General features: G+C 40.6%; 2 protein-coding genes across 8 annotated transcripts in view; both read left to right on the top strand.

Annotated features, from left to right (window-relative positions):
• Positions 1-10,554, top strand: part of LOC123825374 (zinc finger protein 211-like) — a 44,343-nt gene extending 33,789 nt beyond the window's left edge. For all 6 annotated transcript variants that reach the window (XM_045848769.1, XM_045848760.1, XM_045848751.1 and 3 more), the window contains one exon: positions 6,481-10,554. In XM_045848769.1, the coding sequence (XP_045704725.1) occupies positions 6,481-8,804 (2,324 nt within the window). In that variant the 3' untranslated portion in view covers positions 8,805-10,554. The remainder of the gene's footprint in view (positions 1-6,480) is intronic.
• Positions 10,555-18,612: 8,058 nt separating this feature from the next.
• Positions 18,613-27,964, top strand: LOC123825255 (zinc finger protein 883-like). Of its 2 annotated transcripts, XM_045848631.1 has the most exons (3): positions 18,613-18,886; positions 21,536-21,662; positions 24,771-27,964. In XM_045848631.1, exons 1-3 carry the CDS (start codon positions 18,785-18,787, stop codon positions 26,429-26,431), a joined length of 1,890 nt encoding a protein of 629 aa, XP_045704587.1. In that variant the 5' UTR covers positions 18,613-18,784; the 3' UTR covers positions 26,432-27,964. The 2 variants fall into 2 exon arrangements, with proteins under 2 accessions (XP_045704587.1, XP_045704596.1); XM_045848640.1 differs by lacking the exon at positions 21,536-21,662.

The raw sequence follows: 27,964 nt of genomic DNA, 5'->3' as shown, positions 1-27,964 counted from the left end.
ACCCAGCCAGGGCTTACCATCATTTTGAAGAGATTGTTGTTTCCCCATTTTGTGTTCTTGAGTCCCTAATGAAAGATTATTTGACCATATATTGTGGATTTATTTGTAGGCATTCTGTTCTGTTCCGCTTGTCCATTTTTATGCCAGTATCATATTGTTTTGATTGCTTATAGATTTGTAATATCTTGAAATAGGAAGTGTGTTTACAGCTTTTTGTTTTTTTGTTGTTGTTGTTGTTGTTAAAGATTGCTTTGGCTATTTGGGTTGTTTGTTTGTTTGTTTGGTGGTTCCATAATGATTTTAGGACTTTTTCTCCTTTTTATTGAATTAATTGGCTTACACTGGTTAACAAAATTATACAGGTTTAAGGTGCACAGTTCTTTTTTTAATATTTTTTATTTTAATTGTTGTTGCAGTACAATTTTCTATCTTTTACTCCCATCCCAACTCACCCACCCAGCACTCCCCTCCTCCCTCCCATTTCCACCCACCCCTAGTTTTTATCCATGTGTCCTTTATACTTATTCCTGTAAACCCTTCCCCTTTTCCCCTGAAATTCCCCTGCAATTCCCTCTCCTCTCCCCTCTGAACACTGTCAGACTGTTCTCTATTTCAGTGTCTTTGGTTATATTTTGATTGTTTCTTTGTTTTGTTCTTTAGGTTCCTGTTAATGGTGAAATCATAGGTATTTGTCTTTCACCGCCTGGCTTATTTCGCTTAGCATAAGGTGCACAATTCTACAACACAGTATCTATCTGTATACTGCATTGTATGTTCACCACTCCAAGTCAACAGGATTGTTTTTTCTGTATCTGTGAAAAATTTAATTGGAATTTTGATATGAATTGCATAGAATCTGTATATCACTCTGGGTAGAATACTCTGGGTTAAATGGACATTATAATGGTATTCTTGGAATACAAGAACACTGGATATTTTTCTGTTTATTTGTGTCTTCAATTTCTTTCATTGATATCTTACAATTTTCAGAATACAGATCTTTCACCTCCTAGGTTGATTTTATTCTTGAGTGTTTTTTTCTTTTTGATGCTATTTTAAATGGGATTGTTTTCTTAATTTTCTTTCAGATAATTTATTATTAGTGTATATGAACAAATGAGTTTTTTTCTTTAAGATTTTGTTTTATTTATTTATTTTTAGAGAGCAGAGGAAAGGCGGGATAAAGAAAGGGAGAGAAACACTGATGTGTGAGAGAAGCATTGATTGTTTGCCTCTCATATGCCCCTAACTGAAAACCCGGCCTGCAGCCCAGGCATGTGCCCTAATTGAACCACTGACTTTTTGGTTCACAGGCTAACATTCAATCCACTGAGCCACACCAGCCAGGGCATATTTTAATTGATTTTTTTTTTTTTTTTAGAGACAGAGACAGAGAAACATCCATTTGTTGATCCACTTTTATGTATTCATTTGTTGCTTCTTTTATGTGCCCTGACTGGACATTGAACCTGCAACCTTGGCATGTTGGGGCAACACTCTAATCAACTGAACTACCTGGCCAACACAACTGAGTTTTGTCTATTGATTTTTTTTTTATCCTACAACTTTACCAAATTCGCTGATTAGCTCTAAAGCTGTTTTGGTAGAGTCTTTAGGGTTTTCTGTACATAAGATGATTTCATCTGCAAACAGTTTTGCTTCTTTCTTTCTAATTTGGGTGCTCTTTAATTTCTTGTTTTCTTTATTCTGGCTGAGACTTTAAGTACTACGTTGAACAAAAGTGGAGAGCATGGGCATCCTTCTCTAGTTCCTGATGTTAGAGGAAAACCTTTTAGCATTTGATTGTTGAGTATGATGTTAGCTTTGGGTTAGATTCTAGACCTAATTTGTTGAAGGTTGTTTATCATGAAAGGATATTGAGTTTTGTCAGCTTTTTTCCTGTATGTGTTTGTATGTTTGTGCTTTTGATCCTTTGTTCTGTTAATCTGGTGTATCACATTTATTCATTTACGTATGTTGTACTACATGCCAGGGATAATAAATTCTACTTGATTGTGGTGTATCACCCTTTAATGTGCTGTTAGATGTAGTTTATAGGTATTTTGTTGAGTATTTTTGCATTTGTACTCATCAAAGATAACTGGCCTGTAAATTTCTTCCCTTGTATCTTCCTTAAACGACTTTGATATCAGGGTAATGCATCTCATAAAATGAGTTTGTAAGTGTCACCTCTTCAACTTTTTGGAAGATTTGCAGAAGGATTGACATTAACTCTTTTTTAGTAGCATTGATTCTTCTTAGTCTTGGGTTTTTGTTTGTTGGGAGATTTTTGATTGCTGATTCAATTTTCTTACCAGTTATAGATCTATTTAGATTTCCTGTTTCTACATTATTCAGTTTTGATGGTTTATATGTTAAAAGGAAATTTTTATTTTTTTATTTTTTAAGTATTTTTATTGATTATGCTATTATAGCTTTCCCATTTTTTTCCCCTTTATTCCCCCTCTGCCTTGCCCCGCAACCCTCCAGCATTCCCTGCCCCTTAGTTTATGTCCATGGGTTGTACATATGAATTCTTCGAGTTCTCTATTTCCTACACCATTCTTTATCTCTCCCTGTCTATTTTATGCCTACTAATTATGCTTCTTCTTCCCTGTACCTTTTCCCCGCTATTCCTCCTTCCCCCTCCCCACTGAAATCCCTCCATGTGATGTCCATTTCTCTGATTTTGTTCCTATTCTAGTTGTTTGCTTAGTTATTTTCGTTGTTTTTCTTTTTTTTTTTTAAGATTCATTTGTTGATAGTTGTGAGTTGTCATTTTATTGTTCATATTTATGATCTTCCTTTTCTTAGGTAAGTCCCTTCATATAATAATGGCTTGGTGATGATGAACTCCTTTAACTGAACCTTATCTGGGAAGCACTTTATCTGCCCTTCTTTTCTAAATGATAGCTTTGCTGGATAGAATTATCTTGGATGTAGGTCCTTGCATTTCATGACTTAAGATACTTCTTTCTAGTCCCTTCTTGCTTGCAAGTTTCTTTTGAGAAATCAGCTGATAGCCTTATGGGCATTCCTTTGTAAGTGACTTTCTCCTTCTTGCTGCTTTTAAGATTTTCTTTTTATGTTTAATATTGAGTAACTTAATGATGATGTGCCTTGGTGTGTTCCTCTTTGAGTCCCACTTCTTTGGGACTTTCTGGGCTTCCTGGACTTCCTGGAAGTCTATTTCCTTTGCCAGATTGGGGAAGTTTTCCTTCCTTATTTGTTCACATAAGTTTTCAATTTCTTGGTCTTCCTCCTTTTCTGGCAACCCTATAATTTGGATATTGGAATGTTTCAGGTTGTCTCAGAGGTTCGTAAGTCTCTTCACTTTTTTTAATTCTTGTTTCTTCATTCTGTTCTGGTTGGATTTTTCCCTTTCGTTCCAAATTGTTACATTGAGTCGTGGTTTCCTTCCTGTCACTGTTGGTTCCCTGAATATTTTGCTTTATTTCATTTTGGGTATCTTTCATTTGTTTTTTCATTTTTCAACCAAACTCAATCATTTCTGTGAGCATTTTGATTACCAGGGCTTTAAATTCTCCATCAGATAGGTTGGCCATCTCCCTATTGCATAGCTGTCTTTTCGAAGTTTTGATGTGTTCTTTCATTTGGGCCATATTTTTTGTCTTGGCGCACCTATCTGGTTGTTCTGTTTGATTTTTTTCTTTAATTCCTTGGTTGTTGGAGTTCCATGTGGTTTGATTTTCTGGTGCTTCTGGTTGTTTATTGGTTTTAGATTGGTCATTATCCTCCTTTTGGTTGTGCGAGGAAGCGAAGGGTTTCTGCCTGTGTCTCCATCTTGGCCAGAACTCTGTTTCCAGGAAGTTTTTAATTTCTTCCAGGTTATTCAATTTGCTAACATATCATTGTTTTTCATAGTCTCTTCTGATTGATTATATTCCTGTACTATCGGTTGTGATGTCTACTTTCATTTTTGATTTTATTTGAGTTCTTTCTCTTAGGTTATATAAAGGTTTGTCAATTTGATTATCTTCTTAAAACACCATCTCTTAGTTTCATTGGTCTTTTCTGTTGTTTTTCCTGTCTCTCTTTCACTTATTTCTGCTTTGATTTTTGTTATTTATTTTCTTCTGCTTTGATCTTAGTTTGTTTTTTCCCTCATACCTTAAAGTATAAAGGTAAGTTGTTTGAGATGTTTCTTTTATATTAATGTATACATTTATCACTATAAACTTTCCTCTTACTGCCGCTTTTGTAGCATTCTCTAAGTTATGTTTCCATTTTCATTTGTCTGAATATATATTTTTGGTATCTTCGACTAATTGATCTTTCAAGAGTGTGTTGTTTAAAATTTACATATTTTATTTTTCCATCATTCTTCCTTCTAATGATTTTTACTTTCATTCCATTTTTATTGGAAAAGATACTCGATATGATTTCAGTCTTCTTAAGTTTATTAAGACTTGTTTTGTGACCCAATAGGTGATTTGTTTTATCATATGTTCCTTGTGTATTTGAGAAGAATGTACTCTGCTGTGTCTTCTAAAGATGTCTGTTAGGTACATTTGGGGGTTTTTTTAACAAGTTTTTATTTATTCGTTTTCAAGAGGAGACAGAGAGAGACAGATACCGATTTGTTGTTCCACTTATTTATACATTCATTGCTTGCTTCTTTTTAAAAAAATATTTATTTTTAGAGAGTAGGGAAGGGAGGGAGAAAGAGAGAGGGGGAAACATTGATGTATGAGAGATACATCAGTAGGTTGCTTTTCCCAAGTCCACAACTGGGGACCTGTCCCATAACCCAGGCGTGTGCTTTCACTGGGAACGAGACACCCTTTGGTTTGCAGGCTGACACTCAATCCATTGAGCCACATCAGCCAGGGCAATTGGTTGCTTCTTGTATGTGTCTGAACTGGGGATTGCACCTGCAACCTTGGTGTATCAGGACAACTTGCAGAGTTACCCCGCCAGGATTTGGTTCATTTGCTCTCTCTCTCTCTCTCTTTTTTCTTAACTTAAACCAAAAAAGATTTATTTATTTATTTATTTATTTATTTATTTATTTATTTATTTTTAGGGAGGGGGAAAGGGAGAGCGAGAGAGAGAGAAACATCAATGTGTGGTTGCCTCTCGTGGGCCCCCAACTGGGGACCTGGCCCGCAACCTAAGTATGTGCCCTGACTGGGAATTGAACTTGTGACACTTTGCTTCACCTAGTCTGGTGCTCAATCCACAGAGCTACACCAGCCAGGGCTATTTTTTTTTTTTAACTTTTATTGGTATTTATTTTATTTTATTTTATTTTATTTTATTTTTAAGGTTTTATTTATTTATTTTTAGAGCGAGGGAAAGAAAGGGAGGCATCAGTGTGTGATTCTCTCTCACACACTCCCTAATGGGAACCTGGCCTGCAACCCAGGCATGTGTCCTGACTAGGACTCAAACTGGTGACCCTTTCGTTCGCAGGCCATGACTCAGTCTACTGAGGCACACCAGCCAGGGCAGTATTTATTTTATGCTGAATATACTCCTTGGCCATAAGCTTTTATTTCTTCAGTTTTATTCTGTAATATCTTTTTCATTTGTGAAACTTCCTCTTCTGGTTTTGGAACAGTCTGTTCCTTTTCAGTGAGGATCATCTCATTGTGGTAGGGAGAGCACTGTGTATGGGATAATCTGCCCAGGAGCTCTGTAAATTCTACACTACATCTTAGGAGCTTTGTTCATCTGATTGTGCTCAATGACCAGAGAATCTGTCCTCTAAACCTTTAAGTTCATCATCATTCCCTGCATTTTTAAGCTTGTGCAGCAAAACTACGGCCTTCTTTTTGACCCACTAACCCTGTATCTAGCACCACTGTTTGGACTGGGCATGCCTACTTACTCCACCATTGTAATGATGGAAGGGTGCATGTTGCTTATCCAGAGTGACATCCTTCAGATATTTGGTGGCTTTTTGAATATGCATACCCTTCTTGGTCTGGCAGTTTTGTGAATTTTCTTAAAGTGAACACGAACATTTGAACCTGTTAATTTGGATGATTTTGTGGGGTTTTCTGGGTCAGGTGAGTAGTGAACCATTTTCAGAAGTCATCTCTCATTGCTTTCGGGAAGAGCTCATTTGCTCTTAAGGGGAGTTTAAATTCAATATTCCTTTACTGATATTTTTGTTTCAGTGATCTATCTATTCTAGCAATCAGAGTATCGAAGTCCCCTACATTTATCATATTGCTGTCTATTTTTGTCTTTGCGTTAGTTAGTACTTACCTAGTATATTTAGGTGCTCCAATTATGGGTACATATGTACTACAACAGTTATTTTCTCTTGATTACTTGGTATCAGGAGGTTCTTTGCCTTTTGTGACAGTTTTGGACTTAAAAAGTCTTATTTTGTCTAGCATAAGCATAGTTATCTCAGTTCTTTTTTGGTTTTCATTTGAACATTTGTGATTGCATTGCTCCTTGCCAATAAAGTCAATGTGTACTTCACCAGCATTTCTTTGCACTCAGGTTGCTGTTGTGGAGCAAAGGATGTGGAGGCACCATCTGAACAGAGCATTCCTGTAGGAGTGTCACAGACCAGAACTCCAGAGGAACCTCCATCTTCCCAGAAGACCCATCCTTGTGAGATATGTGGTTCGGTATTGAGACACATCTTCCACTTGACTGAAAACCAGGAAACACTACACAGCCTGAAACTGTTGAGATGTGGGTCATGTGCAAAACAATTTGATTTCAGTGCAAACTGTCAGCAGTACCAGGAGCATCGCACAGGAGAAAAACTCTTTATAAGTGATGTGAACAGAGCCTCGTTTGCAAAGAGCTGCAATTTCCCTAAGTCACAGAAGCCCATTACCTGTGAGGAGGTTGGGAAAGACTGCATGACCACCTCAGGACATCTCCAGCAACAGGCGACTCACACCAGAGAGAAGCCAAACAAAATCTCCAAAAATAAAGTGTCTTTTCAAAGCATAAAAAGTAGTCGTACTTGGGAAGAACGCAAGAAAGCCCTTAGTCCGAAAAACACACTTGTTCAGGATTCAGGTGTGCACACTAAAAGACAGTGTTTTACGTGCCATGAGTGTGGGAAAACATTCAGGTACAAATCTTCATTTGTTATTCACCAGAGAGTCCACACTGATGACAAAATTCGTGTTTGTGAAGACTGTGGAAAATCCTTTAGGGGAAGCTTAACCTTCAGTCAACACCGAAGAATTCATTCTGGGGCAAGGCAGCACAAGTGTGGCAAATGTGGGAAATCCTTTAACCAAAAATTCGTCCTCATTTATCCTCAGAGAAGTCACACTGGAGAAAGTTGTTATGTGTGTTGTGAGTGTGCGCCATCTTTCAGGCATAGCTCTGTTCATATTCAACAACAGACAGTTGATACTGGAGAAATGAGTTTTGAGTGCACTGAATGTGGGAAATTCTTTAAACGAAAATCTGACCTCATTGAACATGGCAGAGTTCACACAGGAGAAAGGCCTTATGAGTGTGATGAATGTGGGAAATCTTTTACTTCTAGCTCTGCTCTCCGTTATCATGAGAGAGTTCACACTGGAGAAAAACCCTATAAATGTAGTGAATGTGGGAAATCCTTTACCTCTAGCTCTGGCCTCCGTTACCATCAGAGAGTTCATACAGGAGAAAGGCCATATGAGTGTAGTGATTGTGGAAAATCTTTTACTCAAATAAATCACCTCATTATACACCGAAGAGTTCACACAGGAGAAAGACCTTATGAGTGCAGTGAATGTGGGAAGTCCTTTAGCCACAAATCTTACCTCTCCCAACACCAGAGAGTTCACACTGGAGAAAGGCCTTTTGAGTGTAGTGAATGTGGGAAATCTTTTACCTCTGGCTCTGCCCTCTGTTATCATCAGAGAGTTCACTCTGGAGAAAAACCCTATGAATGCACCGAATGTGGGAAATCTTTTACCAATGGTCCGATACTCATTCGACATCGTAGAGTTCACACAGGAGAAAGGCCTTATGAGTGCAGTGAATGTGGGAAATCATTTACCCAAAGAAATCACCTCAATATACATCAGAGAGTTCACACAGGAGAGCGGCCTTATGAATGTCGTGAATGTGGAAAATGTTTTACTTCTGGCTCTGCCCTTCGTTATCATCAGAAAGTTCATATTGGAGAAAGGCCTTATGAGTGCAGTGAGTGTGAGAAATCTTTTACCTCTAGTTCTGCCCTCCGTTGTCATCAGCGAGTTCACACAGGAGAAAGGCCTTTTGACTGCAGTGAATGTGGAAAATCTTTTAGGGATAGTTCCCAGTTGAATCAACATCAGAGAGTTCACACTGGAGAAAAACCTTATGAATGTGCTGATTGTGGGAGATCCTTTAGTCAGAATTCATACCTCTCTAAACACAGGAGAGTTCACACAGGAGAAAGACCTTATGAGTGTAATGAATGTGGAAAATCTTTTACTTCTGTCTCTGCCCTTGGTTATCATCAGAGAGTTCACACAGGAGAAAGGCCTTACAAGTGCAGTGAGTGTGAGAAATCTTTTACAAATAGCTCGATACTTATTAGACACCGGAGAGTTCACACAGGAGAAAGGCCCCATGAGTGCAGTGAATGTGGGAAATCCTTTACCCAAAGAATTCACCTCATTATTCACCAGAGGGTTCACACAGGAGAAAGGCCGTATGAATGCAATGAATGTGGGAAATCTTTTACTTCTCGTTCCACACTCCATTATCATCAGAGAGTTCACACGGGAGAAAGGCCTTATGATTGTAGTGAATGTGGCAAATCTTTTAGCAGAAAATCTAACCTTTCTCAGCACATGAGAGTTCACAATGGAGGAAGGCCTTAGATGTGTATAAAATGTACAGGGGTTTTTTTGTTGTTCAGTGTTAACTACACAGGAGGAAACTCTGAGGCCCTGTTTGTCTTAATTATACTCATGCATCCAAACATCAATGGAAGGGAGGTTCCCCATAAGTTCTTGTCATGTGGGAACCATGTGTATCTGTGTTGCACTTTTTAATTGACACAGATCTTTTGCAGATTTACATCACTCAAAATTTCTCTGGTTGAAGCTATTTTACTTGTATTACCTTGCAGGTCCCCACAGTTTTCATCAGTCACTGTCCTAATGTCCTCAGGGAAGCTAACTCTGTTCTCTGATTTGTTGGAGGGATTTAGGAGTAGCCTCAGCCCTTAGGAGATCTGCATTTCCTTTACTCTGACTAGTTGGGGCATGGACCTGACCCATTGTTGACCACGGAAAACATCATCTGAGTTCAGCGGGCAGCTTGAGAAGGACTGTTTTCTTCAGGGACCTGGTTTCCCTAGACACCTGTGATGAATATGTTCAGTGTTGAAGTCACCAATGCAAGAACTGCCAGGTCCATGTCTCTTTGGTTTGTAAAATAATGAATGTCTTATTTTTTAAGTGCCCTTTAATCTTGAGTATTGTATTTTTGTGTGGGGTTTATAAGCAGATGTGGGCTCTACAAGCATGAAGAGGTGAGCAACCTTTATGGGGGTCTCAAAGTTTCTCTGCCTCAGATTGGGTGATATGGTCGCAGCAATTAGGTCACCATTTTTTACCAAATTTGTATTATTGCCCATGTCCTCTTAGGAAAGACTGCAGGGCTTCCTGGTCACGTGAAGCCAGGATGCTATAAGTTCGAGGAGACTCAAAAATCACCTGAGGAAGAGCATTTGTGAAAAAAAGTTCTTCGAGTAGCATGAATTTACCTGGTTCACAGGGTATGTCAGTACTTTTGAAGGGAATCACTTTCAAAGGTCTTAAAATGAGCCATGTGCCCTGTTACCTACAATACCATAGGTGGTAGTCACTTGATTGTAGGACAGTAGAAGTTATGGGAAGTTATGGTTGCTAGAGAATCACTATTCTAGTAGGGGTTGGAGGAGACTGCAGCCAACTAGATGGAATGTGCCTCTTGGAAACATGTATCAAGAAGTGTATTTGTGAAAAAGATAGCGGGAGTGGTGAGTTCACAAATCTGAGACTCTCCCAACTTATTTGTCTTCTGTGGCCCAAGTCATTTTCATTGAAAATAATCAAAAGATTTTGTGAATTTCTGTAGGGCCTCAGATGTTCACCTCAAGACAGTTGGTGCCCAGGCAGGAAATCAAAGGTAAAGAAAAGGGGTATGTATAGTCCAGGGATGTGGCTTTTGTGACCCAGTCAGCATTCCTGGTTTGCTATATTCTGTCATTGTTTGCTCTATGTGCTGTCACTAAGGCAAGACTGACCACTAGAGGGCATGAGCACATGAATTGAATATAGTTGCCAACCCTATTTTTTAAAAAGTTGGATACACAATTTTCTTTTTTATCTTGAGCAATTTTTTAAAAGCTTTAGTATGGTATAATACACATGTACTAAATGATATATTTCAAGTATAGTATCTGATGAAGTTTGACCTATGTATTAAAATGAAACCATCACCACAGCCATAATGCTGACCATATCTGTCACTGTGTATTTTTTTTCATATCTTTTTTAATAAAGATTTTACTTATTTAAATTTTTTTTAGAGAGAGGGGAAGGGAGGGACCTAAAGAGGAAGAGGAACATCCATTGGTTGCCTTTCATACACGCCCCCAAGTGGGGATCTGGCCTGAAACCCAGATATGTTGTACCCTGACTGGGAATCAAACTGGTGACCTTTTGGTTCCCAGGTCTGCGTTCAATCCACTGAGCCATACAAGCCAGGGCTACTTCATATCTTTTAAAAATCTCTCTCCCTGCCCTTCACAGCTCTCCCAAGTAACCATTAGTTACTTTTTATTTTAATGGGTAACTTTACATCTTCTAGAATTTATATGATGGGGATCACAGTATTTTTTCTGGTTTAATTTATGTTGCATAAATACCATAAATACTTAGAGATGTATTTAATGATATATTAGCACATCTTTTGCTGAGAAATATTCTTATCTTCAAATGTATTACCATTAGTTTATCCATTCATTTATGGACATTAGGTTATTTTAAATTTTTGACTATTGAAGATCAAGCTGGGATAAACGTTTCTGTATAATTCCTTACATAGATACATGTTTCTTTTACGTTTGTCAATAATTCAGTGCACAGTGCACTCTCAGTCTGAGTCGTAGAGTAGGTAAATGTTTAAGTTACCAAGTTGTGATCTAGACTAATTTTACCTTTTTGCATTCTCCCAATAGTATATGAGGGGTCCAATACCTTCATGTCCTAGAGAATATTTGGTTTGGCCAATTGTTCTTTATGTCAACCCTTTTAAACTTTGTCATGCTACCTCACTAGTTACATTTCCCTAAGGATTTATGGTGAGCCTTGTTTCAGATGTATAGCCTTGTTTGCTATCTGTGTATGTTTGGTAAAATGTCTGATTATATGTTCAACCTAATCTGCTATGAATTTTGGCAATTTTCTTTAACAAAAGGACAGTGAAACTAGAAAGATGCATGTTGGAATTTCATTCATTTTGTGCCTTTTTCAATATAGAATAATTGGTTTTATATTGGAATAATATATTCTAATATTTTTTTAAAATTTTGTCCTCTGCACAAATTAATGAACACTTTTAACCTGATCTGATAACGTTTTTCTGTTATTTACAGAAGTTGAGACATTTAATAATACAGTAAGCTCTTGCTTTGTAGTGTTCTCCCATTTTTCTGGTCTGCTATCATGGTGGTTAATAAGTTGCAATAGGACGCTCAAGGGGACCAGATGGCATGCAGATGGAGTCCCAAACCCCATTGGAGGGGAAAATAGGAGGGCAGTGATCTCTTCCCATATGCTCTGGTCAGGAAGCCTGGGTTTGAATCCCAGAGCCCCAAATATCATTGGGAGTCACAGAGAAATGATGCTCCCTCTACTCCTGGCCTTTTTTTTCTTCAGTGTAAAATGGGTATGTCTTCATACCTGAGTTGCTGGAGGAGGTCAAGAGCTAAAGTTTGCACTTGCAGTGCAGAAGCTGCACCTGCAGTCTGCCTGGGCTTAGGCAATTCCAGCCTCTGACTGCGAGACATTCTTAGGCCAGGCACCCCTCATTCCCTTCAGTGCCCACAAGGCCCTGTTGTTTTGGGGTGCCTATGAGCAATAGGGCTTTTCGCAACCTGCTGATTCACCTGCAGGAAGGCAGGTGCTGCTGGGCACAGAGGTATCACTGTGGGGTCTTTCCCCAGGAAACTCCCAAGTGACTTGCTAGAGCTCCTTCAGTCTCAATTGGCTTAATGTGAGATTCAGGTGATGATAACTCTTACCTTGGTTTTTGAAGATCAATAGAAGTAACAAATTCAGTACTTGTCGATGCCAGGATTCCAGGGTTAACTTGTTGGGCATTTTTTTGATTTTTGGAACCACCTGAAAAGTGAAACTAATACTGAATTGCTGAGAAAATTCAGCATTAGAGAAATATAGAAGGTTCTCCAAGTTTACACAGCAGACAAGTGTCAATTCCTACCTGGGATTCTGTTTCAGAACTAGGCACAATCTCTACCACTGCTTGTGAAGCCTGTGGGGCAGGTATACTGTTGCTGCCTCTGCCATTTGCATTGTTTCTATTACCATGATTTTCCCGCCATTCCTTTGACATTCCAGTGCACTTACCATCTGACCTGAAGTCCTCTCAGGAATGTTGTTGTCTGTGTCATCTCCAGTGGTTTCTTCAGGGAAGTCTTCTTTGACTCTGAGTTGCAATTTGCCTCCCTTTTGAGACCAACACGGAGTTTTGCCCTCTGGACACCTCAGTGATTAGAGCCTGTGTCTCTCTTCCCCTCATTTTTTGGTGACAGGCTTGGATCCCATCCACTGTGGTGAGTGTGGTGCCTTAGTTTGACTCTTGAGATGTTCTGGTACATGACATTGACATTGACCCTACAGGAGTGTGGACAGCTGGACCATGAACCCTGGCACCCAGTATTCAGAAATGATATTTGAGACCTGCAGGATCCTGGTCTCGTGTCCTTCTATAGTCTGTGCTTGGTGGCTGGATGAGAAAGTAGCACCTGCCGTGTGTTTCCTACAGGCTTGACCACGTTCTGGACTAACGTCCTCCTTTCCAGTCTTCCCTGTGTTTGCTTGCTACGCTCTGACCACCACTGAAATCCTTACGCCAGATTCCCAGAGATGGGAGCCAGTTGGGCAAACTGTTGGGTCATTGTGACCATGGCACAGTTAGCGGTGGTGGGTGATGGACTGTTGTGAATGTAAGAAACATCGAAACCTGTAAGAATTTATTACCAGTTTATTTGAGTCAAATGATGACAACTTCTGGGAAGCAAAACCTCAACAGATTGAGAAAATGCTCCAGAGAATGGCAGTTCTGCAGCTTGCCTTATATATTACAATTAAAAGAGAGGATGTAAATGGGTTATGTGATATCCATTAGTGATAGAATAGCCAGGTGGGAGGAACTCTTGTAATTGGATAAAAAACAAAATGACAGAAACAGTTTTTTTAAATGGGTGCAGGATAATTAACAGTCAACAATTAACAAGGAGATTTGTGGTCTCCACTAGCTGCACTTTGAAGATTCTAGAAAAAGCAAGTTCTGATTTTTCAAAGGTATGTTAATCATAGATACAGAAAGACAATGCACACCCTGCCTGGTGTGGCTCAGTAGATTGAGTGCCGTCCTGCAAACCAAAGGGTTGCTGGTTTGATTCCCAGTCAGGATGCATGCCTGCGTTGCAGGTCAGGTTCCCAGTGGGGGTGTGCATGAGAGACAACCACACATTGATATTTCTCTCCTCTTCCTCCCTTCTCCTTTGTCTAAAGACAAATCAAGTCTTTTTTTAAAAAGACAGTACACAGCTTACAAGGAAGATTGCCTTTTGTCAGGGAAGATTGTAGCCTACAACATGATGACCTGCCATAAACTGCTTTTAGTTAATATGTATCAGTTTCAGACCATCCTTTGTGGTTACTTTAGGACTCTGAGTTAATAAGGCTACCATGCAGGCCTCCCCTGAGCTTGGCAGGTTTAGTATATGGCCCCTTTGCATTCACACTGTTCTAAAAGAACAGGGGGAGTCGTTTGTTGTCAGTGCTCCCCAGGCATCTTCCTAAATAACAGTGACTTGAGTGCTGTCACTAGATGAGAGGATCAGGAATACAGGATTTTATTCAGAATTGACATTTCTCTGGTGTAATTTTATTCCTGTTTATTTTTTACACTTCTTTTTGCTTCACTATGAAGGAAAGATGAACCTCAGTTTATTTACTTTTATCCACATCTGGTGACTTTTTTTTTTCATTGGTTTTAGAGAGGAATGGAGAGAGAAACTGATGCAAGAGAGAAGCATCAACTGGTTGCCTCAGATACACACCAGACTGGGGATCATACGTGTTCAGACCTAGGGTTGTTTGCATACACCCGCCCTGGACTTGGTATCAAACCCACAACCTTTCAGTTACAGGAAGAGGCTCCAACCAGCTGAATCACAGTGGCCAGAGCTGATACTCAAGTTTTAAACCTTAAAATGTACAAGTTGCTTTGTACATAAAACTAAATGTATTAAAAAGTTTTTTTCTCACTTAGGCCAATGTCCCTCATCTACAGGTTGAAGCTACAGAAGAAGAGACCTCCATCGACTAACCTGTAATAAATTATAAGTACAAAGTCTCTCCGGGGGGGGAATGAAACAGAAAAAAGTGTTCCCCCAAATTGCCCCATCAAGTCAAGCCCTGCCAGAACTATGGCAGTTGTGAATAGGTAGCTAAAAAACAATGGTCTAATAGCTACCCTGACTTCATTTAATTTTGTTTCTCACATCTAAAGTCATGCCACAAACCCCAGCACCTTCTGTGTTTCCTAAGCCTCATAGTCTGGGCACAGATCCTTAGGCACTATCTCAGTGTTCTTGCCCAATGCAGAGCCTCAAAAATCTGTCTTTGCTTTTATCAGTGTCCCTGGATGAAATGGTTTGACATCAGGAAAGTACTGAAACTCATTGGTAACAAACAAACCAGAAAAATATGCCAACCCTTTACTCCATCCTGCCACTCATTCCTGGTAGAACCTGTACTTCCTTTGTCCAATGTGTACCGTATTTTCAATAAACTTTTGCTCTGCTTGCTTCTACGTAATTGTGGGTTCTTTCTGTTGAAGCAGACATACTGGAGGCCTAGCATTGTGATCCATTTGTACAAATTCACTGACTCAAGTCAACCACCATTACAGCTGTTACCAGGATTTGTTTTTAAAGATTGTATTTTCAGAGAGGGGAAAGGAAGGAGAAAGAGGAAAACATCAATGTGTGGTTGCCTCATATGCCCCCCACTGGGGACCTGGCCCACAACCCAGGCCTGTGCTCTGACTGGGAATCAAACCGGCTACTCTTTGGTTCACAGGCAGGCACTTAATCCACTCAGCCACACCAGCCAGGGTGGGCTTTTTCATCCAATATGTTTATGTATTGGACTTTATTGTGCCAGCTGTCCTTGAGGTATTTGGTTGATGATCACTGGTAAAATTTATTTTATGTACTATTGAGACATGTCCATATTCTATTTAATTTTATCAGGACACCTGAATTTATTACACAGCAATTATAAAGAAGAAAAGTTTAAACTTGCATTTGTTTGCCATAAAGTGTACTCTGTATGTCAAAGGGAGGAAGAGCCCGATAAACACACTTTTTTCAGGCTTTTTTCAAAATGTTTTTTGGACAGATGCTCAACTTCCTAGCCTATTGGCCCTGGGTCTGTCCTTTCTCCTGGTATCAGCTTTGAAGTGGCTGTACTCCAACCTGGGATTCTGGCTCCTGAGCCAGGGATAATCCCCAGCACTAGTTGTGAAGCCCTCACTGAAGCAGCCACACTAGGAAAAGGAGGCTCAGCTAAAAGTGCTGTTTGCATTGTTGCAATTATGGTCCACTCCCCCACCCCCCTGCCATTTCTCTAGCATTGCAGAGCACTTACCATAGGCCCCCCAGTCTTAATGGGAATGCCGTCAGCTGTCAGCTGTGGTGGATTTTCAAGGGGAATCTTAGTATCTGAACTGCAATTTGCCTGCTCTTTGAGCCCAGCACAGACTGTGATCCTCAGGAGACTGGTGATTTGGGCTGGGTCTTTGTTCCTTTACCCACTTTTCTGATGACAGACTAAGATACCATCCACTGAGGTGATTTTGATACCTCACTCTGTCTCCGAAAGTGTTTTTGGGTCATGGTCTTGACATTCATCCTGCAGGATAGGGCACAGCTGGATATGAATTTGGGGACCTTGTATTCAGAAGTGATGCTGCACACCTAGGTATCATGATCTCACTGGGTGAGTGGCCACCTCTCTCCATGAGAGGACCCTACCCCCCACCTTATTCTGTTCTCTAGGTTCAGAGTGGACTTAGGGACAATGGTTCTCACCACGTCTTCCCTGCAGCTCTGACCATATTCTAAACCCACATCATTCTTTGCAGTCTCTATCTGCCTGTGCCACGGCTGTTTGGCACATAGATTTTCTTGAATGCCAGGTTCCAGCACACTCTGGCCACAGACACCCTTACTCCAGATTCCAGTTAATCCTGAGATACGAGTACATTTTAAAGAAAACAATGCATATAAGATAAATTAGCTCTGGCTGGAGTAGCTTAGTTGGTTGGAGTATTATTTTGTGCCCCAGAGCATCACAAGTTCGATTTGCAGTAAGGTATACCTGTGTTGGGGTGCATGTAGGAGTCAGCTGATCAAAGTCTCTCTTTCTCTTACTCTCTTTAATCAATAAATATTTCAGAAATTAAGGAAAGTTAAATTTAGGCTATATTAAAGAGAACAATAAGCACAATATCAGTTAAGGTTCCCCAGCACAGAACTGTCAGGTCAGTTTTACACACTGTTTAAACTTCACTTGAAATCTAACATCGCCTCCATTTTTTATTTCTTGAGAATTTTCACCTGGTTGATTATCTTGCTATTCATATTCTACAAAGTTTTATTGGCCTGTTCTAAGTGTGTCTTGCTGTGACTAAATCCAGTAAAAAGTTTTAACACCCAAGTTCATAGACATGTAAGTAAAATATTGTTATGAAATCTATTTGTAACTCATGTACTGAAAATGTCAAATATACATGGAACAGTTGCTATAAAGTCACTAAGGTTCTCTCAGAAACTGAATAAAGTCATCTTACTATTCATTTCATGGGGAGTAAAGCTCTTTGAATATCAGGAGGCTAGGTGTGTTCACTCACAGATGGGAGCAAAAATACTTGAGATGTGTGGAGGAATCATGGAGGGTAGATATTAGGCAGCCCTAAAACAAGTGAATGGTGTGACACCATACCTTTTATTTCCTCAGAATTTATTTTATCTGGTATTGCTTTTTATTTGTGTTCCAATAACAGGAATTACTAGTTTTTCTTCATTAACAATTCTTACATTACATTCTTACATTACATTACATTACATTCTTAACATTAACTTAGGCATACATAGTTTATTGTTTTGTAAGTATATCTGGGAATGTGATTAGCCAGTTTACAGTTATTGGCATCCAAGGAGGTGTGGAAAATGGGCATCTGAACCTGAGGAAAAGGTTGGGATTCAGAGAGTGGATCTTGTCAGGGAACAGTGATGAATTCACTCATTCTTTTCCACATGACACTTTTTACTGAATTTTCTCAGATATGGTGTATTCCAAACTTGTAAGAATATATACATGTATCTGGGAATACTGCTTATGTACCAATTTTATATTTGCTGCCGAATGGGTGCAATGTTGGCATATGATTATGTCAAAAGTGGGCACCTGAACCTAAGGCAAAGATTTTGAATTTGAGATTTTACTACTTATCCTGGACATGATCATTCCTGCTGAAAATGCACTGACAATGTCTGCATGGGGACTGCAGAATATTTCCAAAAGTGATTTAGGTCAAACTATAGAACGGTATTAGTGTTGATTAATGAAATTATATAATGAGAATTGCTTATATAGCTAAGAAAGAAAAGGCTCTATTAAGCCTGAGAAGAGGTAAGGCACAATGGGTGGTAAACAAAGGACTCTGACTTCTAAGAACGAGAGATTTAACCTGAACTATGTCTCTGCTGGAAACTTGGCTACCATGAAATTGCTTCTACAAAGTGTGAATCCATTTCATTCGTGAGAACCCGAGGAAACAACAGGTGACAAAGACAGTAAGTTGTGAGCAGAAAAATTTGTAAGAATGTAAGGAAAGACTTGGCATCATTTACTGATTATTTCATCTACTTACTGGGCTCTTCTAGGGCTGTGTTACCTATCAGCGAGTAAATAAAAGTGATTGTAACTAGAGCCTTTATTGATGGCTAGCAAGCAGTCAAAAAAATTTCATCTTATAGTAAATTTTAAGGGATAGGTGCTGTTGAAAAGGGGGAAAAGAGGCACACCAAATGACAAGTATGAGGTTTTCGGGATTTTAAGAGCATGACCCTTCACCAGGAAGAGATGACACCTTATGTCATGTTCAAGATCTCTTTTCCAACAGGACTCGTCATTTTCCAGTACCTTCCTCGGGAGCCCGTGTCTTTTCTCCTCTTAGGAGGGGCAAACCTCTTTTCACCTCCGTTGACGCCAGGAACCGCAGTACCCAGAAGGCACTTCGAGGGCTGAGCCAATGAATGGCTCAGAAAAGGCTTTTCCGTTGGGGCCAAACGCATGGGGGCGGGGCTTCCGTCGCCTTGCTGGCGGGCATTTTGTCTTCTGTCAGGGGTACTTCACCTGTCAGAGGGAGCTGAGCACTGGGCCGCGGTAGCGATGCGGTCACGAGAAGTCGGAGAGACTTGGTCGCCGCATCACAAACGCGATTGTGAGGCTCCGTGACTCCGCCCGGGGTGACTCGCGCCTGGTTCGGGATGGGGACCGCGGTGCCCGGCGCCCCCTTCTCGCCCGCTGTGTCTGCGTCGCTCCGCACACAGAGTCGGCCTGCGGCAGCGTTGCTGAACCTCCGGGCAGAGGTGAGTGTGCGTCCCCGGGCCCTCCTCCTTCGCTCCCTTCAGCCCACCGAGCCCCGCAGCCCCAGTGCGGGACGCCGGTCACGTTCTGCTGCCCAGGCCGCGGCGTTCGGGACCGTTAGCGCTCGTGGGTACAAACGGTGTGATGGGGTGGGCGAGGGTGACTGGCTGAGGGGCCGCCCTATAACGACGCGCGAATGCTGCTGTCTCTGAAGGACTCGCAGACCTGGCCTCGGCCTTACATCTTTCAAGGTCTGAGGCGGAGTCACGTCCCGACTAGGAGGCAGAGGGGTTGCACCTTCAATCTGAGGGTCCTGGGAGCCCGGGATGGTCGTGAACCGACTGTGACACAGGCTGTGTCATGGTTTACAAAGTCTTTTAGCTCTTGCTGAGATAGAAAACCGACTGGAATGGGGCGATGAGGGCAGTGAGGCACAGGAATAGGAGCCCCTGTTCAAGGTCACAGGACTGGTAAGAGGCTGCACTGAGGAAACACTTGGCCCGAGGTCACCAGACCCCAGGGCTGGGCTGAGATACAGCTGAGACCTGCTTACGAGGAGCTGAAAGGATGGTTGATTACTTCTTCCCACAGTTCCCGAAGATGAAAACCATTATGAAACTAGACAAGGAAAGGGTGTCCCAGTGCCTACCTGGTGGTGACATTACATTATAGTGTCTAAAGACTCTTTCCTTGGTCATTTCTCAGCTCTCTGTTGTGGGGACCCTGGCGATACCCCAATCTTGAGAGTAAGTCACCGGTAATATCAAGATGCTCCCATTTCTTGTGTCAACGTTAAAAACATTAAACCTGTAGACTTTTTAAAAATTTTTTTTTTTAAGCTGAGTATGATTGCCAGGAAACAGAGATCTCAATGGAGTGAGAAAATGCTTCGGAAAATGGCAGTTTTAGCACTGATTTTATACATCAGAATCAAAAGGGAAGACATAAATGCGGAACTTGAAATCCATTGGTGATAGGTGTGGGAGGCAGGAGAAAACAAGGAAGGAAACTCTGGTGTTATATAAAAAGTAAAAGTGAATAGACACATGGTTCTTTTACATTGGTGGTTATAGATAATTAGCACAATAAGAAGAACAATGCAGGATTTTGGGGCTCTGGCACAGCGTTTGTACCCTGAGGGGTAAAAATAAAAATGAAATTATCCTGACATTTGAAGGATGTGTTAATATAGATGGAAAAACACAAAGATGGGCTCACATAAGGTAAAGATTGATCTTTCTAAGGGAAAAGACTGGCCTAAGACATGACTCCTTGCCATGACTTGTCTTTAGTTAGACAGTTTTAACTTCAGGCCATCTATGGGGGTATTTTCAGTCTCAGTTTTTAAGGTTATCATGGCAGACTCCCCTAAGCTAGTCAGGTTTAGTATGTGACCCATACCCCCCTTTTTTAGGTTCATACAGGCAGCCAGTGTAAGCAGTAATGGAAGGTTTTTGAGGGAGAGACACCTGCACATGAAAATGCTTGGTCGTGCCACAGAGCTGGGAATAGGCACCTCTGATGTCCATCCTTTGTATTAAAAACAAGGAGCTGGGAGAGTCAATAATCAGACCTATAAAATGTCCAAATGATAATCTGAGTATCTCTTAGGGAGAAAATGGGGAATTTGCATAAGAGAAAGGACTTGGTCTCTCTTGGGTTTAACAGGCTCCATCTGGCTGCATAATGCAAAAAAGACTATGGGAGTTAAGGGAGGAGACAGGGAGTATAGGACCAGGTGGGTTCTATGATCCAGAGGAGAGCTGATGGACCAGAGCTGGGCCTCAGAGGTAGAAGGAAAGGTTGGCTTGTTGGTCCATTTTTTATTGTACTTTTTTCTATTACCATTTATCTCCCTTATATGGTCTTCCACCTCCACTGTCTCCTCCCCATCTCAGTTTTTTAAGAAAGGCAAGTAGAGTTTCACATTTCACAGTTGTGGAAGAGAAAGGAAATGGTTCAACCACCCCAGTGTTTTTGGTCCTAGCAGCTGAAGCAGTGGAGGCTCCATCAACTGGGCAAGGGAAGTTGGTGGTAGGTTAATTCTCTTTAGGAATATCAGAAGGTTTTTTGGTTTACATTTTTAAAAGTTTCCAAGAGCAGTGAGTAGAAATATCAAGTGAGCAGCTGAACACATGGTGTTCAATAGGGCAATAGATGTAGACGTGCAAAAGTCATGGCTCTTTTGTGCATGAGAGCGAATGGGCAGAGCTGAGGGAGTCAACCTGTGGTGTGAAGATGTGAAGGAGGTAGAGATCACACAGTGATGTGCATAGCTAGAGGAAGTGTGAGCTGATGGTCCTGGATACCTGGTGTTGTGATTTAATGGTGAAGCATATGTCAATGTTTTGCTGTGCCTTGGAGGCATGATCTGGGAGGATCAGTGAAATTGCTTAGCAGGAAGGATGGGGCCCTCAGGCATGGTCCCAAGTTTAGATGGCATTTATTTGCCCCTCTTACTCTCATCCTGCTGCCTTTGTTGCAGGGGATGTGAGTGATTAATGAGACTAGATGAGACCGCAGGCAGCTCTGTCACCAAGGGTTGGTGTCTTCTCTGAACTGGTGGCTTGTGAGTGGGTTGGGCATGGGGAACAGTAGGATTGCAAGGTCTCAGACAGACTGTTTCAGTTAATTTGTATTAATTCTGACAGATTGTTATGACATTTGAGGATGTTGCCGTGTATTTCTCAAGGACAGAATGGCACCTTCTTAGTGAGGCTCAGCGACGACTGTATCTCGATGTGATGCTGGAGAACTTTGCCCTTATATCTTCACTGGGTAAGACATTCACTGTCCCTGCTCACTTTTCTTTGGCATGTGTGTACCTCTCTTTTCCCAGGGTTGTGGTTTCCTTCTAAGGTATAAGGGTCTTGACCAGACTTGTACCCAGGAAGCAATGGACAGCAACAGCTGGTCTTGTGGTCTCTAGGGTTTTTTCTTTTTGTCTCGTTGCCCCAAACTTCAATAAACTAACTCTCACTTCAAAAAAAAAAAAGACCCTTTACTCAGCAGTGACCTGGACTAAGCTTTGTATTTCCCCATGCCCTAAAGTTTTCTGGGGTTGCTCTGCCCTCACATGTGGACTGTATACACAGTTTGCTTTTCCAGATTTCTGTGTAGATCCTGCACTTGCCAAGGCTTGTTTATTTGCAATGTTCCCTCCTCTTCTTTCAGCCCCAGTACCTGGTGTACTGAACCTGTCACTGAGCAGACATGGGTTCATCCATGTGACACCTTGATGAATGACCCAACAATCTGTATTAGAAGGAACATGTCTTTATTTACAACATTCCAACCCTGGCGGCAGGGGCAGGGGTGCTCAGAGCACTTATGCTCAGAGCCCTCTTTTCCCACAAGATGCAGCATTTCCCTTGTTCCCTAAAAGGCTGAAAGCCAAAAGCCCCAAAAGTTCTTTATGTCTTTACCTTAAGTCAGCTGTGCAAGTGATTCTGTCCTCCAGGATCTGGGGTATGTTGTCATCAGCTTTTGTGTAACAGTCCAGGAAAGGATGTACCACATTACACTGGATCAGAGTGAAGTCAGGGAAAGACGTAAGTCCCAAGAGTCCAGATAGAGTCCAGGTTTGCAAGGCAGCAGCAAGTCACTGTCTTGCAAAGGAGAGTCTTTGGAGTCAGCTAGAGCCTGTCAGATCAGAAGAGCAACATGTCTCCTTCCTACTATACCAGGCCACATGGCCAAATCCTGACCACAAACTACATAGCTAGCTGCTCTCTTATTTCTCCATATCACATGGCTATTACATCATTCCTCTCTGATGGTTCAACTACCTTCCAAGACTTATGACCAAATTATTTCATGGCTGCTCACCATTAGTTTTAAATCCTGACACCAGAGCCTCCTGTATGACCTCATCTCTGACTCCTTCCACTCTGAGCTACATTTACCAGTTCTTCCATATTTACATTTTTTCTGTTGCCATCCCTAGGTCAGGGCAGGAGTGACTCCATGGGAGTGCCCCTCTGGCTACATTAGGAGTCCGGATATATGCTGAAAGTTTCACCCACCTTGCCCTGAGGCAGTAGCACAGCTATTATCTTACCTTTGTTATAAAACATATCTTTCTTTTGTTTATTTATTTTTTAAGATTTTATTTATTTATTTTTAGAGATAGGGTAAGGGAGGAAGAAAGTTAGGGAGAGAAACATGGATGTGCCAGAGATACATCAATAGGTTGCCTCTTTCTCGCCCCCAACTGGAGACTTGGCCCACAATGTAGGCATGTGCCCTGACTGGAAAACAATCCAGGGACCTTTCAGTTCACAGGCTGTCTTTCAATCCACTGAGCCACACCAGCCGGGATATGAAAAGTATCTTAAGCCTTACTGTCTGCTCCTTCATCCTCCAACCAAAGGCTATGGGTGATTTGGGGGCCTCTCAGTCTAAATTCCATTTCCAGCCCTTACAGGGAAGGATTTGAGGTCAGTAGTGTTTCTGGAAGCCTAATGGATTTCTCATTGAATAGGGAGGAAAAGCATTTTTTATATTCCTGTTGATTATTTCTATATCTCTTTTTATTTTTATCCTCACTGGAAAATATTTTTATTGATTGAGAGAAGGGACAGAGAGAGAGAAACATCAATGTGAGAGAGAAGCATGGATCAGTTGCTTCCAGTACTTGTCCTTAACCAGGAATTGATCTACAATCTAGGTTTGTGCCCTTACTAGGAATCAAACCCTCAACCTTTTTGTGTACAGGCCAGTGCTCTAACTAACTGAGCCACTCGGCCAAGGCTGGATAAAATACTATGTATATATTTATTCTGTTTTTTTAAAGTATAGTCAACTTCAATAATTCCTTATTGCTTTCGAATGGGATGATTTACCCATTGTTGAAAGGGGGATATTCAGGTTGTCTAGTACTGTTGCATTTTCTGCTCTCAGGTCTCATATTGTTGGCGTGATGTAGTTAGGTGCTCTGTGATTGAGTGCATAGTGGTTAAAATTGTTATCCTCTTGATGACTTCACTTTGTTATCATTTTAGGATGTCTTGTTTCTCACATGACAGTGTGCTGAATTGTACTACAACAGTGCTGGTTGTGTATTTCTTCTGTTTTCTCTTGCATTTGCATCGTCAGTATTCCATGTAATTGCTTAACTGGGAGGGAGGCAGACGGGTTCTTGTTTATCACAAGAGAGACAGGAGTCCAGCCATGAAAGGATGGGCTCAGAGGGTTTCTGACATTTCTGAATGGCACTTGGGGAGCATTTGATGCCAGGGGTTTGTTAACACTTAATGAGTAATCTGTTCTCTTTAACTATATTTTGTCACCATTTCCAGTGACCGCACCTTAATGTAGTTGCCCTTTCCAAGTGTTGATACTTGGCCTATCTGTTAGTTCTCATAGTTATCATTTCTACTCTAATTTATAGCCAGGGATAAACTGTACCTCTCTAACCACTACATCACTGCCATTTCCCTAAGGAGTCTTTTTGTTGTGCTCTTCAACATTGGTCAATACCTGTTGCATCTTGAAGGGTGCACATGTTTCTACACAAACCTTGCACAGCATCTGCTCTGCTGTGGTTGATTTTCATGGTTTTAGACACATTCCCTTTCCTCTACACAGCCTGACATCACCAGCAGGAAGGGTTTTGCAGGCAGCCGTCTACAGTGGTACAACTTATATACCCTTCTCTCATCTTTGTGTTGTGTCCTAAACTAATGTTTTTGTTATAGAGGTGGCTATTATTTATAGACGTTAGTGGCCTAGTAATGTACAATAACCACTGTGTCAGAATTTGTCTCACTTGTCTAGAAAACTTTCATAAGAATCATGCCTAGATGTAACAAATGCAAGTTGTTGGTGAGAAAATTGCCTCCCTGTAGGTCACCATGTATTTTACCAGAATTTCTTTTTGTTCAGGTTGTTGCTGTGGACCAGAGGATATGGAGGCACCTACTGAACAGAGCATTTCTGTAAGAATCGCACAATATAAGAAACCCAAGTCAGTTTTGGCTACCCAGAAGAGCCACCCCTGTGAGAGTTGTGGACCAGTCTTGAGAAACATTTTCCTCTTGGTTGACAATCAGGAAACACAGCACAGCTTAACACTGCTGAGATGTGGGAGATGTGCAAAACCATTTTATTTCAATGCACAGAGTCACCAGCACCAGGAGCAGTGGGACATGACAAAGAATTGTATCTTAAGCAATGTGGACAGAGTTTCACTTACAGAGAGCCACAATTTCCATATGTCATGGAAGCCTTGTACTTCTACTCAGGTTGGAAAGTCCTTCCTCATCAGCTCAGGACATCTCAGGCAAATGGCTACTCACACCATGCATAGGACAAACAAAATCTCTAAGTCTGGAATGGCTTTTCAAAGCAGAAAACATTACAGCCAAAGAGAATGCAAGAAAGCCATCGGTCATGATCACACACTTGTTGAGAACCACAGATCCCTTATTGGAAGACATTGTTTTCTGTGTTGTGAATGTGGGAAATCTTTTACCCATAGTTCTGCCCTCCATAATCATCAGAGAGTTCACAATGGAGGGAGACCATATGAGTGCAGTGAATGTGGAAAATTTTTTACCAGTAGCTCTGACATCTGTGAACATCACAGAGTTCACACTGGAGAAGGGCCTTATGAGTTTGGCCAACATGAAGTATCTTTTGCCAGTAGGTCTGACCTACATAAGCATCACAGAATTGACGCTGGAGAAAGACCTTATGAGTGCACTGAATGTGGAAAATCTTTTACTTGTAGTTCTGCCCTTCGTTATCATCAGAGGGTTCACACTGGAGAAAGGCCTTATGACTGTGGTGAATGTGGAAAATCTTTTAACAGTATTTGGGCACTTCAACGTCATCACCGAGTTCACACTGGAGAAAGGCCTTATGACTGTGGTGAATGTGGAAAATCTTTTAACAGTAGTTGGGCACTTAGACGTCATCACAGATTTCACACTGGAGAAAGGCCTTATGAGTGCAGTGAATGTGGAAAAACTTTTCACATTAGCTGGGACCTTCGATGTCATCACAGAGTTCACACTGGTGAAAGGCCTTATGAGTGCAGTGAATGTGGGAAATCTTTTTCCAGTAGCTCTGCCCTCTATAAACATCAGAGAATTCACATTGGAGATAGGCCTCATGAGTGTGGTGAATGTGGAAAATCTTTTACCAGTCGCTCTGAGCTCCGTAAACATCACAGAGTTCACACTGGAGAAAAGCCTTATGAGTGCACTGAATGTGGAAAATCTTTTAATCGTAGCTATGCCATTCGTAATCATCAGAGAATTCACACTGGAGAAAGGCCATATGTGTGTGGTGAATGTGGAAAATCTTTAACATGTAGCTCTGCCCTCCGTTATCATCAGAGAGTTCACACTGGAAACAGGCCTTATGAGTGTGGTGATTGTGGGAAATCTTTTTTCATTAGCTCTGCCCTTCGTTATCATCAGAGAGTTCACACAGGAGAAAGGCCTTATGAGTGCAGTGAATGTGGGAAATCTTATACCAGAAGCTCTGCCCTCTATAAACATCAGAATTCACACTTGAGGAAGGCCATAATAGTGCAGTGAATGTGGGAAATGAATATACTTGTAGCTCTGCGTTCCATTGTTATCAATGCATTCGCACTGGGTAAAGGCCTTAGGAATGCACTAAGTGTAGGAAATTACCACAATTCTGATTTCTGTTGTCAAAGAGTTCACACTGGATAAATGCTTTATGAGTGCACTGAAAGGAGGGAATCTGTTATCTGTAGCAGTCACCTTTAATAGCATCCGAGTTTACACAAAAATGTTTTATGAACGTGGTGAATATGGGAAGTCTTTTTATTTGTAGCATTAACCTTCATTGTCATCAGAGAGTTCACACTGGAGAATGGCTTTATGTCTGCAGTGAATGTGGGAAATGTTTTTCTTCTATCAGTGATTTACACTATTTTGAGAGATGTTACATGGCAGAAATGCATTTTGAGTTGTGTGAATATGGGGTATATTTTACCAGTCACCATTGCCTTTGTTGTCATTAGAGAATTTACGATTTAAGTTCTTCTAAGAAAATTTGGGAAATCTTAATTTTTTTATCCATTCTTTTTGTTGTCTTCTGAAAAGTCCTACAGGAGAAAGGTTTCATATATACATGTAATATAAGAAATTTTTTTTCTTGTAGCACTAGCCTCTTATATTCAGAGATTTCACTCTGGTGAAAGGCCTTATGAATACAGTAAATGTGAGACATTCTTTTTCTATCCTTTCATATCATCAGAGAGTTTCTGTAGGAGATAAGCCTTATGGTGACATCAAATATTGGAAATTGTTTTTCTCATAGTCAGGGCCAGCCTTAGCACAGTTCACACTGGTTAAAGGCTTCAATGATGAAGTGAATATCAAAAATCTTCAACTATAAGTACATACCCTTTCAACATTGTGACGTGTCACTGTGTTAATGGTTAGATTTTAGGAAATTTTTTTTTTTTTCAGTGTAATGACACTAAAGAAAGTTTTCTCAGGACACGTCTGAGTTTAGTTTATATGTTCACAGTGCAGACATTCTCAGAAGTTTTATGTATAAATTTTGAAGAACCTAAAAAAATAATTTCTACTAAATGTGCTTTTATGCATTATTACTCATAGTATATTGGTTGCATTTCCTCACTCTAAGAAAATGTTAGTTTAATAAATGTAAATGTTAGCTCTTTCCATGTGTTCATCATGGTGTCTGTTATTTTAGTTGCATTTCCCTAAGGATTTATTATGAGCATTTTTACAGCTGTGTATGTATTACTGTTTTTAGTAAAATGTATACTCTGTAATTTACCTTTTCTTTTAGTGCCACTATTTGTAAAGGAGATTAGCACAAATTAATAGCATGGAGTGAAACAACACAGATGTATGTTGTAATGTTATCCATTTTCACTCCTTGAAATTTTTTGCTTTATGGAATAATTTTTTTGGAATAATTATTTGAAATATTGGAAAACATTTCCAAATTTGGATTTTCTGCTGTACATAATGTAGTAGGTACATAATATATACTTTAAGGAATAATCTACATTATTAACACATTTCATCACTTTTAAATTCAAAATATTTCTAATATAATAAAAA

This window comes from Phyllostomus hastatus, unplaced genomic scaffold (assembly GCF_019186645.2).
Source record: "Phyllostomus hastatus isolate PE091 unplaced genomic scaffold, TTU_PhHast_1.1 phas_contig_133, whole genome shotgun sequence".
Classification (NCBI taxonomy): Eukaryota; Metazoa; Chordata; class Mammalia; order Chiroptera; family Phyllostomidae; genus Phyllostomus; species Phyllostomus hastatus.
The sequence above is the reverse complement of the archived record's forward strand: the minus strand, read 5'-3'. Positions and strand labels throughout refer to the sequence as shown.

Coding starts and splice junctions, on each gene's coding strand:
- LOC123825255 (XM_045848631.1), top strand. CDS start 18,785: ATGGGGACCGCGGTGCCCGGCGCCCCCTTCTCGCCCGCTGTGTCTGCG. Junction 18,887..21,535: donor TGCTGAACCTCCGGGCAGAG/GTGAGTGTGCGT, acceptor TAATTCTGACAG/ATTGTTATGACATTTGAGGA. Junction 21,663..24,770: donor TGCCCTTATATCTTCACTGG/GTAAGACATTCA, acceptor CTTTTTGTTCAG/GTTGTTGCTGTGGACCAGAG.